At 44.4% G+C, this 13565-nt stretch overlaps 1 protein-coding gene across 1 annotated transcript; it reads right to left on the bottom strand.

Moving 5' to 3' along the window:
• Window positions 1-1776: 1776 nt before the first annotated feature.
• LOC118903529 (Fc receptor-like protein 2) lies at window positions 1777-12454 on the bottom strand. The gene is made up of 6 exons (XM_036868711.1): window positions 12449-12454; window positions 11017-11037; window positions 8053-8248; window positions 6443-6730; window positions 5442-5690; window positions 1777-2150 (listed from the first exon to the last, which is right to left on the bottom strand). The coding sequence occupies exons 1-6, from the start codon at window positions 12452-12454 to the stop codon at window positions 1777-1779; spliced, it is 1134 nt and encodes a 377-aa protein (XP_036724606.1).
• Window positions 12455-13565: the final 1111 nt, after the last annotated feature.

The following is a 13565-nucleotide window of genomic DNA, read 5'->3' as shown; positions in this document are numbered from 1 at the left end:
GGCTGAGTTGCTCCGCGACATGTGGGATCTTCCCGGACCAGGGCTCGAACCAGTGTCCCCTGCATTGGCAGGCAGATTCTTAACCACTGCGCCACCAGGGAAGTCCCCACATTTTCTTTTGTTTTGTCTGTTTTATATGCCCACATGTCTACCATCAGATGTAGGGCCCATCTCAATTAATTCCTTGCTTATTTCACCTCAGGAGCTGCTACATCTGCCCAAGGAAGTAGTATTGGGATCCCCAGGCAATTCTGGAAGAGACTGGAAAAGCCAGGGCTGGGACCAAGGTGTCAGTATGGAGGGAGAATTTCTTCAAGCTTGGCTTCTTTGGGAGCTGGATTTTGCTCCAGATGCAGGCACAGTTGAAACTTTGGCTCAGAAGAGCAATTTAGAGTCCTGTTGAGGGGAGCTGCAATGGAGCTGCAGGTAAAGCATTAAGGTCTGTCCAGAACTGTTGGACCAACCAGGCCTGGGAGGCCAAAAAGGAGAGAATCTGAGGCCTCTTCAGTCTCCAGTCTCTAGTCTCCATATCTTCAAAAAGAACTAGGCCAGAATGTTGTAGAGAAAATGGAAAATGGTGGTAAGAAGAGGGAGATCTGAAAAGAGATTTTCTGGACAAACTCACAGGGTCTCCCTGGAGAGGTGAGGCCCAGTATAAGGAAGAAGGCCAAACCTGAGCCCCAGACCTGTCCCTCTCATGGAGACCATCCCAAATCAGTAAGCTGGAGCAGGCCCTGGTGCTTCTTCCTGGACTTTGCTCTTTCCAAAAGGTCTTTATGAGTGATGAGTGTTCAATCTTGTCCCAGCTCTGTAAGGAAGCTGGGCCAGGTATTATCCCACTTTTCTGACAGAGATAATGAGCTTCAGAGAAGTTTGCTGCTTCTGTGGCTGGTAAGTGGGTGAGGCAGACAGGTCTCAAGCTCTGCATAGCTGACTATAAATCCTGAATCCTTTCTGGTTTCCAAAGCTGATTCATTTCCCTGAATGAGCCACAGGCCTTTAGATGCTCCTAAAACTGGGCGTGGGCTCAATAGTTCTAAAGACCCTTCTTTTCATCACCTCTCAAGGGCTGCTTCTGCACTCCTGGCCCAGGAGACTGGGGTGATCCGCCAGAGATAGGGTCTGCGGCTGGGCCTGAGGGAGCAGTCCCACTGGCTTCTGCTCTAGTCACAAGTGTTATAGAGGCTTTGGGATCTGCAGTGGGCTTGCTTTATTTCACTTCCACCCTCAGTTTGTGGCCTGGTTTCCTTGACGGACCCAGAGTCTTTCCAATGTCCTTCCCATCCCCCACCCCTTGTCCCATCAGGATCTGGAGAGAGAAGGAGCACCTGGATCTTCCCCACCCAGTGCTCCTTCTATTCTGGGATTCATTTTGATGAGTAGAGTTGTTTAGGGGAGAGAATGCAGAAGAGCTGCTGGGATTATAGAACAATATAAGCAGTGTGACCCGGATTAAAATCACTCAAACTGTGTAATTCTATGGTTTCATAATTATTTTCCTGGTATTATGGCCAAACTCATGGCTGTGAAAATGCCAACATCTTATCTTTTGAGGTGGCAGATACAGGCTAATAATAGCATGCATAAGCGAGTCCTTTATAATTCTGGACTACCTAATGTGAACTAACGGTGTTGTCCTGACCACATGCTAGTGTAGAATGGGTGAGTGGTTCTAAAGGCGGCAGGGGCGATGGTGAGTATCAAGGTGGATTGGAGGCAGCATAGAGAAGGGCCTCGGAGGCGGGTAAGCCAGTTCCCATGCCCCAGGCCCTGCCGTCACCCACCTTCACACACTGCGCCTGTATCCTCATCGTGCCCACAGTCAAAGGTCTCAACCTGTTCACATCCAGCCAGTGCCTCTTCTGTCCCATTGCACAGGGCTACCTGAATAAATACAGATTGGTCCTCTTCTGCCACTGGCAGATACAACATGCCTACAGGTGTGTGCTTGCCTGCTCCACGGCCCAGCCCCCGGCGCACCACGGCCGCATCCTTCATGTCCCAGCCGTCATCACACACAGTGCCCCAGCGACCTTCCTTTTCCACCTCCACCCGCCCATTGCAGTGGTGGGCACCATTCACCAAGCGGATTTTAGGTGGATGTTCTGTAAAAGAAGGGGTCAGAGCGCATTCAGAAATGTCCTCTTGGGCTTCCCTGGTGGCGCAGTGGTTAAGAATCTGCCTGCCAATGCAGGGGACACGGGTTCGAGCCCTGGTCCGGGAAGATCCCACATGCCGCGGAGCAACTAAGCCTGTGCGCCACAACTACTGAGCCCGCGCTCTAGAGCCCGTGAGCCACAACTACTGAGCCCGTGTGCCACAACTACTGAAGCCTGCGTGGCTAGAGCCCATGCTCCACAACAAGAGAAGCCACCGCAATGAGAAGCCTGCGCACTGCAACTAGAGAAAGCCCTCACGAAGCAATGAAGACCCAATGCAGCCAAAAAAATAAATTAATTAATTAATTAAAAAAAAAAAAAGAAATGTCCTCTTAGGGCAGTTCCCAGTGTTAAGAGAGGTTGTTTGATAGTGGTGGTGATATGTGGTGTGGGGGTAGGGGGCTTGCTGAGTTGGGAACCATGGAGCTTTGCTCTATCCCATGCTATAACCATCTCCTAAGAGCATCCCACCGCACCTAAGGCCCTCACTCAAAGACACCTAGGAAAAGTTTTTGCCTTCTGAAAACAAAGGAATATGGGCACATAGAGACTTATGGTTTGATTCATATGAGCTCAGAAAGATCTTAGAAAAAGAGAAGGTTAGAACTAGATCTTTCCCAGAAATGGACACCGAGGCTTAGAATAGGGAAAGGTCTAGAATAGGTCAATTGAGTTACTCAGTTTTCTTTTGCTCCACGCTGTTACTGACTTCACCAATCACAGGCTCATGTTCTCTGCAGAAGGAAAGGGGTGAACACATCACACAGACCGGTCAATCCCTAATCTCTGCCTATTTATTTGGCTTTTGTTTTTTAAACTGGAGTAATGTGTAAAGAGACTCTTTTCTCTGGGATATCTAGCAGAAAGGAGGGATATAAGCCTGGAGATGTCAGTGACCAGCTTTGCCTGTCTGAAAATTAAGCTAATGGAGAAATGCAGAGGAAAGAGGGGAGGCAAAGACAGAATGCTTGGCCAGTCGCACTTTAGGCCATGTTCATACCTGACCCCTCTCACCAACTTCATTTCTTTTTTTGTTTTTGGACCAAGCCCTTTTGTATGGGATTTCTGTCATTAACAACCAAAATGTCACACCTTACACAGTCAGTTACCAAGTTCTTGGCAAAGCCTCTGTAAAAAGCTAAATTTAAAAGAATTATAGGTAATAATGTGAATATGATTCTCAAAAACTAATAGATTAAAAAGAGCAAACATATGTAAGACTCTATAGAAACTGAATAAATCAAGCAGCTAGCTTAATTTAATAAAAAAATAAATACTGAACTGTGTATATCCTAAACAGAAAATTCACGTTCTTTTCAAATTCCATTTATAGTATTTAGAAAACTGTTGACTGTGTGTTAGGTCATAAAGAAATTCTCAGTAAATCCCCAATGTAAAAATTATGCAGACCATATTCTTTGATAAAATTTAATACAAGGATAATAAAAAAAAATCTATAATGAAAAGTTTTTTAAAAAGAAATCTATAAGAAATTAATAAAAGAGAGGATAAAACTGTATTCATAAGAAATTGTTGTCTCAAGTTATAAAATAAATATGTGAAACATATTTCACATGCTTTGGAAATTAAACAAATAAAAATATTATACATCAAAAGTTGTAGGATGAGGGCTTCCCTGGTGGCGCAGTGATTGAGAATCTGCCTGCCAATGCAGGGGACACGGGTTCGAGCCCTGGTCTGGGAAGATCCCACATGCCGTGGAGCAACTGGGCCCGTGAGCCACAATTACCGAGCCTGCGCGTCTGGAGCCTGTGCTCTGCAACAAGAGAGGCAGCGATAATGAGAGGCCCGCGCACCGCGATGAAGAGTGGCCCCCGCTTGCCGCAACTAGAGAAAGCCCTCGCACAGAAACGAAGACCCAGCACAGCCATAAATAAATAAATAAATAAATAAATAAGCCCAAAGTTTAAAAAAAAAAGAAAAACTTGTAGGATGAGATAAAATGGTACTGAGAAGAAACCACGCAGTTTTAAATGCATTTATTAGGAAACAAATAAGATGAAAAATGAATAAGACATTAAAGAACGACATAAAATAAACTTAAAAAGGAAGAAAGATATACTGAAGATAAAGGAGAAATAAATGAATTAGAAAACCAAACACCAAATAGATTTGAATAAAAAAAACAAACCTGGCTCTTTAAAAAGAGGAATAAAGACAAACCTCTGGCAAATATGATTAAGAAAGGGGTCACACAAACCAGAAATGAGAAGAGAGCATAATGACATCTATAAAGGCTGTCTGAAAATTCGATGAGAATACTATGTATTAAATTTGGGTAAAATCATCCAAATTGTTTTAACAAAGGACAGAAAATTTGGAGACTAATAAAAAAGATTTGACAATGGAGGTAAAGATCTAACAGGCTCAGAATGTTGTTTGGGCTAGTTCCAAAGACTTATCAAATAGCACATAATTCCAATATGGTTTTAAGCTGCAGGGCACAGAAAATATGGAAAACCTCTGAAAACATTCTTATGAGGCTAACCTATCCCTGAAACCAAAACTAGTTCAAAAAATAAAACTCACTTTTAAATAAAGATGCAAACATTTGAAATAAATATTAGTAAGTTGTATGTAGCTGCTACCTATGATGATATAACAACTAAGAAGGGTTTATAGCAGGAATTCAATAATTGTTCCGTATTAGGAAATCTATTAATGCACTTCTCCACAATAATAAATTAAAGGGAAAAAAATTATATAACCATCATATTAAAATAGTGGCAGGGAGCAAAGTTTTTCAATTCTGTAACCCTAGCCTAAAGTTCTATCTTTGCACCTATTAGCTGTGTGACGGTGGGCAAGTTACTTATTCTAAATTTTGTTTCCTCATTAGTAAAATGAGAGTTGTTAATGGAGATTAAATGAGATAATCCTAGTAAAGTTTTGAATCCGAGAATCTGGTTTGTTCATGGGGTTTCTACTTTTTCCTTAAGTCTTTACAAGGTTTGGTTGTAACTCCTTGCTCGCTGACAGCTCTGAGTGTACACTTACCCCACTTCCAGTACTGCCTTGATCCTAGTACAGTACCTATTTCACACCTATCTGATGAGGTTAAGTGACAGGGAAACAGGAAGGCCAGTGATGCTGTTGTTTAGACCAATGAGAAGGAGAGGCTGGGAGAGCTGACAGCCTCTCTAGGCTAGCTTTGATTCCCTGAGGGAGAGGAAAATCCATGGAAAGGACGCACAAGCCATGGTTTGGCATAATGGCAGCTAGTACTGTGGAAGGAGATGTTGGACATGTCCTTCCTGTGACGTTGGGCCCCCAGGCCGTTGTCGGCTTCGCAGGCGTAGTTACCAGAATGCCCTGTGGTCAGAGAGAGGTTGAAGGATGCCCTTCCTCCGAAAGGCGCCGAGGTGCTCCCCAGGGTGACATTTTCATGATAAAACTGGTATAGGATGGGGGGAGATGCTCTCTTGTCCTCACAGCAAAGCTCCACCACGTCCCCAGTGAAGACCTGGGCCCCAGAAGTACTGAAAGTGAGGACAGGATGTGACACTGGAACTGATAATGGGAGGACGGTCCATCAAAGAGGGTCTCTCGTGCTGGCACAGACTTATAACCCACTCCATCCTCACCCAAGTGTCCACACAGTATCCCTCGAGCCCCAGGGATTCTTTCCCGCTGTCGCACCTCCTGATCTAACACTGCAGAGACAGTTCCCGTAGAGCTTTGATAAGTTCTGGAGCGCGTGCCTCTGGCCGTGCCACGTAGCCTGCCTCCTGTCTCCCCTTGCCATCCTCCTTTAGCTCTTCTGCCACTGTAGCCACTGCCACCGCCACCACCACCATGGCGGTAACAATCCTAGCATGTTCAGATGGCTTCTTTTTTTTTTTTTTTTTAATTTATTATTTATTTATTATTTTTATTTTTGGCTGTGTTGGGTCTTCGTTTCTGTGTGAGGGCTTTCTCCAGTTGCGGCAAGCGGGGGCCACTCTTCATCGCGGTGCGCTGGCCTCTCACTATCGCGGCCTCTCTTGTTGCGGAGCACGGGCTCCAGACGCGCAGGCTCAGTAGTTGTGGCTCACGGGCCTAGTTGCTCCGCGGCATGTGGGATCTTCCCAGACCAGGGCTCGAACCCGTGTCCCCTGCATTGGCAGGCAGATTCTCAACCACTGCGCCACCAGGGAAGCCCCAGATGGCCTCTTAACCTCTTCACGGCCCTGTTCCGTATCATCCTTGGACCATCCTCACTGCCACAGAAGGAAACTGACCCCAGTTGGGACTCTCTGGCTAATTAGGAGAGTGCTACTTACTTCTCACAGAGACGTTCACCGCCTCGCTCTGGATGACGCCGTAGCCGTTGTCAGCTGTGCAGTAGTAGCCCCCTTCGTGGCTCTCCCTGATAACAGGGATCTCCAGCTCTGCTCTCTGGGAACGCTGACTTTTCTGCCCCAGACTCTCACTCGTGTCCTCTCTGTGCCAGGAGAACGTGGTGTCCCCTGTGCCTTCAGCCACAGAGCAGACAAGGACCGGCATCTTCCCTTCGACCGCCTGGTCCCCCTGGGGCTGGGTCTCCAGGAACACTCCAGACACGGGGATTCCTGTGTAAACATAAGAGGGCAGGTGAGGGCCTGATGTGGAGGCTGTTACCACCTGCTGAGTGTTATGGCAGGTGGAGCTGGTAGAAGGTTTAGGCAGAAGCGTATTTTTTATCGGGGAGGTGTATGCTGAGGGCCTTCAGGAAGGATCACCCTGCTACTGAACACGCCAAAAATTCAAACTTGCTCTTTCTCCACACTCATCAGCCTTCACTAATGCCCACAGCCTACAGTGATCTTGCTCCTTCCTGATCTCCAGATAAACTTGGGGCAGTGGGTATGGTGGGAGGGGGACAGACTGGGGAGTCCCCACCCACCTCTGCCACTTATTCACTGCATGATCTTGGTAGATAAATTAGTCTCTCTGATCATCAGTTTTCTCAAAGATAAAGTGTGGTTAATCATACCAATTTCATAGAGTTCTCATGAAGATGAAACAAGATATAAGAAAGGTGATACAAGATACAAGATGTATAAAGAACCCATTACACGAGAGATGTCCAGCAAATGGTAGCTATTACTGGTACCACCCTCCATGGGCCTGGTTGAGGTAGGAAATATAGCAAGGTGGTTAAAAGGGCAAACACTGGTACCAGAGTGCCTGGGTTTAAATTCCAGCTGTGCCATTTATTTGCTGGGTTCCCTTGGGCAGGCCATTTAACAGCTCTGTGCTTTCAGTTCCTCATGTGTAAAATGGGGATGACAGTAGTATCCATTTTACAGATACTTTCACCTTACTTCACAGGGTTGCTGTGAGGACTAAACATAAAACTGCTCTGAGCAGTGCCTTCCTAGTACTTGGTAAACTTTGTACAAGTCTTCCCCTCTGCAAATATTTCTGAGCATCAGACGGGTTCTGAATTGAGTACAACAGCTTGGGTTCAGGCTTAGCATTTAGTAAACTTTTTATAAATGCTGGGGATCGTTACTGTTGCTTCTATCATCATCATCATCTTCATCATCATCATCTCATCATCATTATCACTGTCATCACTTTGTTCCTTCATGGCTCTACCTGGGTTAAATGTTCCTCCTAGTTAGGGGTCATTCTCTGCAGACAGAGACCATGATTTATTGATCTCTTGGTTCACTGAGCATACTTCAGTGCTAGGCATACATAAATGCTCCAGGGAGGGATTATTTTCTGAGAGGGAGAGCAAAGCTATTGGGAAATGATGCCATGGTAGCAGGTAATAAAGCAGAACCCAGATGGGTCATTGTAACCCCACACCCACGGGGATGGGGGAAGCACAGTTGAAAAGACAAACACAGGTCTGAGTGGGAGCTACTGTTTTTCTCTGCCCCACCCAGCCCGGCAGTCCAGCGCTGATGTTCAATCTGCACTTGTATATAGGATCGGTGACTCTGCTTTGAGACACTGTGAGATGCTGTCGTCACTTCACACCAGTAACATCCTGAGTCTTCCTTCCGTATTGATGAGATCCAAAACTCTGGTGAGGGCCAGTCTGACCTCAGGGTGTGGCCATCCTTGAAGAAGAAATAGCCAGCCACCACACTGCTCTGTGACCCAGCCCTACAGCCTTGGGCTTTTTGGGGGGAAATTTTTCAGTTGGCAATGGAGCTAGAAATTATTAAAAATCAATTTGGAATTGTAGCACATTGGGATGAACTGCAGAGAAAATGTTTGTTGTTCTGATAAAAATCTTAATCCCAGGCCTGAACTTTGGATCATTCCCCTTCAGTGTAAAACAGAGGTGGTGTCAGACATGAAGGAATGGAATGGAGAAAGAGACTGGACTTGAGAGGGTTTGCTTAGGCTGTCTGCCCAGCTCACCCCTCCAGCCACAAATTTATGGTGGAGGGAAGGAGTGCCAGCTCTCAGGGTCTTCTCTCATTGTGTCAAGATCCAGTCTTCAAAGTGGGATCTGTGAAAACTCTAATTCAAAAAGATACATGCACCCCGAAGTTCATAGCAGCACTATTTACAATAGCCAAGACACAGAAGCAACCTAAATGTCCATCGACAGATGAATGGATAAAGAAGATGTCGTATATACAATACAATATATACAATGGAATACTACTACTCAGCCATAAAAAAGAGTGAAATAATGTCATTTGCAGCAACATGGATGGACCCAGAGATTATCAGAGTAAGTGAAGTAAGTCAGAGAGACAAATATAATATGATATCACTTATATCAGGAATCTAAAATATGATACAAATGGACCTATTTACAAAATAGAAACAGACCCACAGACATAGAAAACAAATTTATCGTTACCAAAGGGGAAAGGGGGAGAAGGATAAATTAGGAGTTTGGGATTAGCAGATACAAACTATTATATATAAAATAGATAAACAGCAAGGTCCTACTATATAGCATAGGGAACTATATTCAATATATTGTAACAACCTATAATGAAAAAGAATATGAAAAAGAATATATATGTTACATATATTCAGTTATATATGTATAACTGAATCACTCTGCTGAAAACCAGAATCTAACAGAGAATAGGAAATCAACTATACTTCAATTTTAAAAACATGCAAAGTGGGATCCATAAGGAGGTGGAGAAAAAGCACTTAGAGCTTTCGTATTATATTAAACATTGTCTCATCTTTCCTCATTAAAACATTTTCTGTGTTTTTTAAAAATTTTTAAATTTATTTACTTTTTTGGGCTGCATTGGGTCTTTGTTGCTGCGTGTGGCTGTCTCTAGTTGCTGTGAGCAGGGACTACTCTTCGTTACGGCGTGTGGGCTTCTCATTGCGGTGGCTTCTCTTGTTGTGGAGCTCGGACTCTAGGCGCGTGAGCTTCAGTAGTTGTGGCACATGAGCTCAGTAGTTGTGGCTTGGGGTTTCTAGAGCACAGGCTCAGTAGTTGTGGCACACGGGCTTAGTTGCTCCATGGCATGTGGAATCTTCCCGGACCAGGGCTCAAACCCGTGTCCCCTGCACTGGCAGGCGGATTCTTAACAACTGCACCACCAGGAAAGCCCCAAAATGTTCTGTTTTTGTGTATGTTTTACAACATTCACCATCAATATAGGGATCTATATCTATGTAATACATTTAAAGTGCATGCTGAAAATTTTATTCTTGATAGAGCAAAGTGATCAAATAAGTTCAGAGACAACTACTATATACTTTTTAGCCACTTTGAAAGTTCCACCATTAGACTAGGAGGTTGGGGTGGAGGGCAAGGGGGCATAAATATTGATAAAGAAAAAGAAGTCTTAAGCCCTCCTGGAGGCCAAAAGTTTTCTTCCTCCACATTGAGACTGGGCAAGTTTTCCAGTAAAGATTATAGAGATGAAATCTATTTGATTAAAGAAATACTTCAGAAATAAGATTTATGTGACCAACTTGGTAATAATGACAGGGCAAGAGAGAATAAGAAATGATGACTCCAGGTTACACTGAGCCTGGAACAAGGATTGGACCATAAGTGGCCTTTAACCTTGACATATTACTTACAGACCCTTTCCCTAGAGGAAGGTACAATTGTACATATGCACACATTTTACCATGATTTCAGGGAGTTCACTGGATCCTATAGGGCTGATTCAGAGACCCTCTAATGTGTTAAGAACACTCCTGCTTAAAATTATGTTAGATATAATGGAATTTATATCATCAGACATAAAAGTACTAGATTTATAAGTATCACTTCCCCTCCCTATAATAGAATGAATACTCTCTCAAAGGAATGATTCAGGAAGAAAATGTAACTTTCCAGTCTAATATAAAACAAAGCTTTCCTCTTTATTTCATTACATTAGAATTCTAATTTAAAAAAAAGGAAAGGAAGGAAAACAAGTTAGGCACAGGTAGTTTGCAATCCAAATAAAAGACTGAGGGAAGTTCTTGTTTGATGCAGAGCATCTCCCTAGCCCACTGGTTTTCTCTCTGTTATAAATATTTTTCCATTACTGCCTCCAGTGCTTCTGGTGGAGGCCGTTGAGCTCCTGTGGCCAGAATCAGGAGAACATTTTCCCAACAGTACATTGCATTGTTTGCTTTTCCTTCACAGTTAACTTCTTTCCTGTCCCAGGGCTTAATAGTAAAGGGAAAAGAATTCATTGCCTTGGAGGGTCAGGGTAGGGTCTTTCTCCCATCAAGCAGGCAGGTAACAAAGATGAATGTGACACTGGAGTATTCCTGCCCTGGCTGGGACTAGGGTGAGACACTGGCCTCCTGCTCTCTTTACCCCAGTCCAGGCCCTGATCCCTGGGAGGCTGGGAGAGGCAGTACCTTCCTTGCATGGAAGAATAAGTATGATTCCCAGAGACTGAAAAGAACGAAAAAGCAAGTAACTCACCTGACTGCACCCTGAGAGGAGCTGTGAGAGAAGAGTCAGAGAGTTACCACAGGACCAGGATAAAGATCTTTTTTAAAAAAGTTATAACCCTCTAAGAACCTTTCCAACAACTCTCTTCTCCCCTTTCTTTCTATCCCTTCTTCCCTCTACCCCCAGCCTCCCTTCTCTTCTATCCTCCCTCCCTCAGTTCCTCTCTTTATTTTCCCTCCTATTTTTCCCCTCCATCTTTCCTTCTTCCCTGACTCGCAAGCAACACTCTCGTAGAATCAAACACTTGTTTTGTAAGACCCACAGTTTATAAATACAGTCCATCTCACTTACCAGAAGTTGGTTATTTTGTAGGTAAAATCTCAGAAGTTTTGTGATTTATTTTCTCCTCTTCCACCTTCCCTTTTTAAGACTTTTTTTTTTTTTTTTGAGATATTTTGCCTGCCTGGTGACAACACACAAGCCAGGAAGGGCCAGGAAGGAAATGGAGGTGTCCTCTCACATCTAGTTGACACTGTTTCTCCCTTTTTCCCTGTTTACATCTAGTACTGTGTTTGCATCCATATACAAGAGTCATATTTTTCAGCAAAAACCACAATCTCATCTCATTATCTTTGAAGCCTCTCCAAAATTTAAGTCTAGGAAAGTTAGAGCTTAGCCAAAAATGTAGTAGCTTGAAGTGGAAGTGGGGTTGGGGGCAGAGTAGGATTTAAATGGGCTAGAAATAGAATTTACCCGAACAGAGAATTCCTTTGATGTCCTTTTAAGAAGTTTTCCAATTTTCCTAGAGATCAAAGTAGAAATGGTTATTAAACAAAGGGAGAAGACATCAGTATTTGGAAAAGAAACTCACAGTACTTTGTTTTTCCTGGGAACCCTGCTCTGCTCAGTACCCATCTGCATTTTACCTATCGGTCCTGAGTTAGAAGCTGAAGCCCATCCCTACTCATCCCAGCAGAAGAAGAAGAGGTTCTGGAATGCCCAGGCACAGGTGGTTCTGCCCTGTCTGCCCCCAAATCCTGCTCCAGCATCCTATCCACCAAGGACCAGAAGCAATGGCCACAGCAACATGAGGTTGGAGGCAAGAAGTTCTCCCAGTGACAGGTGCAGCTCAGGTCCTAGAGCAGAATCCACAAACTATCCCCATGGACTGGGAAGCCGGGATTGGGCACTGTGGTTCAGCAGGGATTTTATAGAAACAGAAAAAACAGAAGTAGGAAAGCTCCCTGTTTGACAATCAGCATTGTCCCCACCCCCAGCCCCACATATGCTGAGAAAATAAATGTTCTTCTTTACAGAGTTTCTCACATATGTGTGTATTGATTAGAAATTCTCCTTAAAATGTAAGATGTCTTCACCTTATAGCTAAAGTCCCTCTAGGGAAGCTTTCCAACTTGTTTTGACTTTGCTGATTTAGTTCTGTACCTGCTAAAATTCAAATTACCTGCATGGTCTCTTTCAAAGGGAAAGCCCCCTTACTACTCAGAATGCATGGTCTGTTATGCAATTCCTAATATTGTGACACTACGCTAACACTTCATGGATGCCACTCTTTGGAGATCTGCCCAGACCACATGAAGAAATAAATAAGCATTTGTTAAAAATAATGGTGGATTAGGATGATATTAGTTGGCATTATGTAGTCCGAGGACTCAGGAAGATACAAATTCTGCCCAACCCAAGTCATCCCTGCCCATGAGATGTTCCCGTCTGGAACAGAATGGAAGAAGTAATACACTCTATGGTATTAACCTTGAGGCATTAGCCCCAAATTACTTTACAGTGGTCTGAAGAGTTTTAACACACACAGGACAGGTCACATCTGTCTCCTCACACTCCAAAGTTCAAGAATAAATTTTGAGAGAGAGCTCTTATATCAGGCTGGAAATAGAATCAGCCTAGTGCTTAAAAGAAGGGACTTTAGTGAAAGGACTGACTCACAGAGATGGGGACAGGGTTGAAACAACAAACTAAACATGATGGGTCACCCCGAGGCCAGTTACAGTGGGACACTGTTTCAGCTGAAGAAGCAGCGTGAAGAAGCAAGGGGAGGAAGGAGAGTTACAAGAGCCCAGTGAGAACTGGAGTCACCAAGGAGGGGCCGCCAGGTGGAGCTGTGACTGTGGAAGGATGAAACTACTGCTGGAGATGAGACACTGAAACTGAGAGGGAGGGGGAGAATGCCCTGGCCTCACCTTGCTGCCTGGTCTCCCCTTAGCACCTCCTACTGATGGAGTCCAACTGTACACCAGAGAGGCTGGCTGATGCAGTCTGCAGGGGTCAGCATCCCAGGGCACAGAGCAGTAGAGAAGGGCAGAGCATGGGTCTGGGGTGGGGTGAGAGTGGCTCAAATCGAGAGTAACTAGTGTAGACCTAAATGGGGGGAAAAAAGCTTATACCAGCATTAGAAGCTCCTTCCCAGCAAAAACCTTTCTTTTTCCATGTTCCCCACCTGATACTGTCAATGTGTGGGTTGTTGAGATGAGACCAAGAAGATATTTGGGTGAGGCAAAACTGAGCACCTTGATCATCCTCAGTCAGCCACATTAGGGAGGAATATT

The sequence above is a fragment of the Balaenoptera musculus genome, chromosome 1 (genome assembly GCF_009873245.2).
Source record: "Balaenoptera musculus isolate JJ_BM4_2016_0621 chromosome 1, mBalMus1.pri.v3, whole genome shotgun sequence".
Classification (NCBI taxonomy): Eukaryota; Metazoa; Chordata; class Mammalia; order Artiodactyla; family Balaenopteridae; genus Balaenoptera; species Balaenoptera musculus.
Note: the sequence above shows the minus strand (reverse complement) of the source record. Positions and strands in the feature narration are given on the sequence as shown.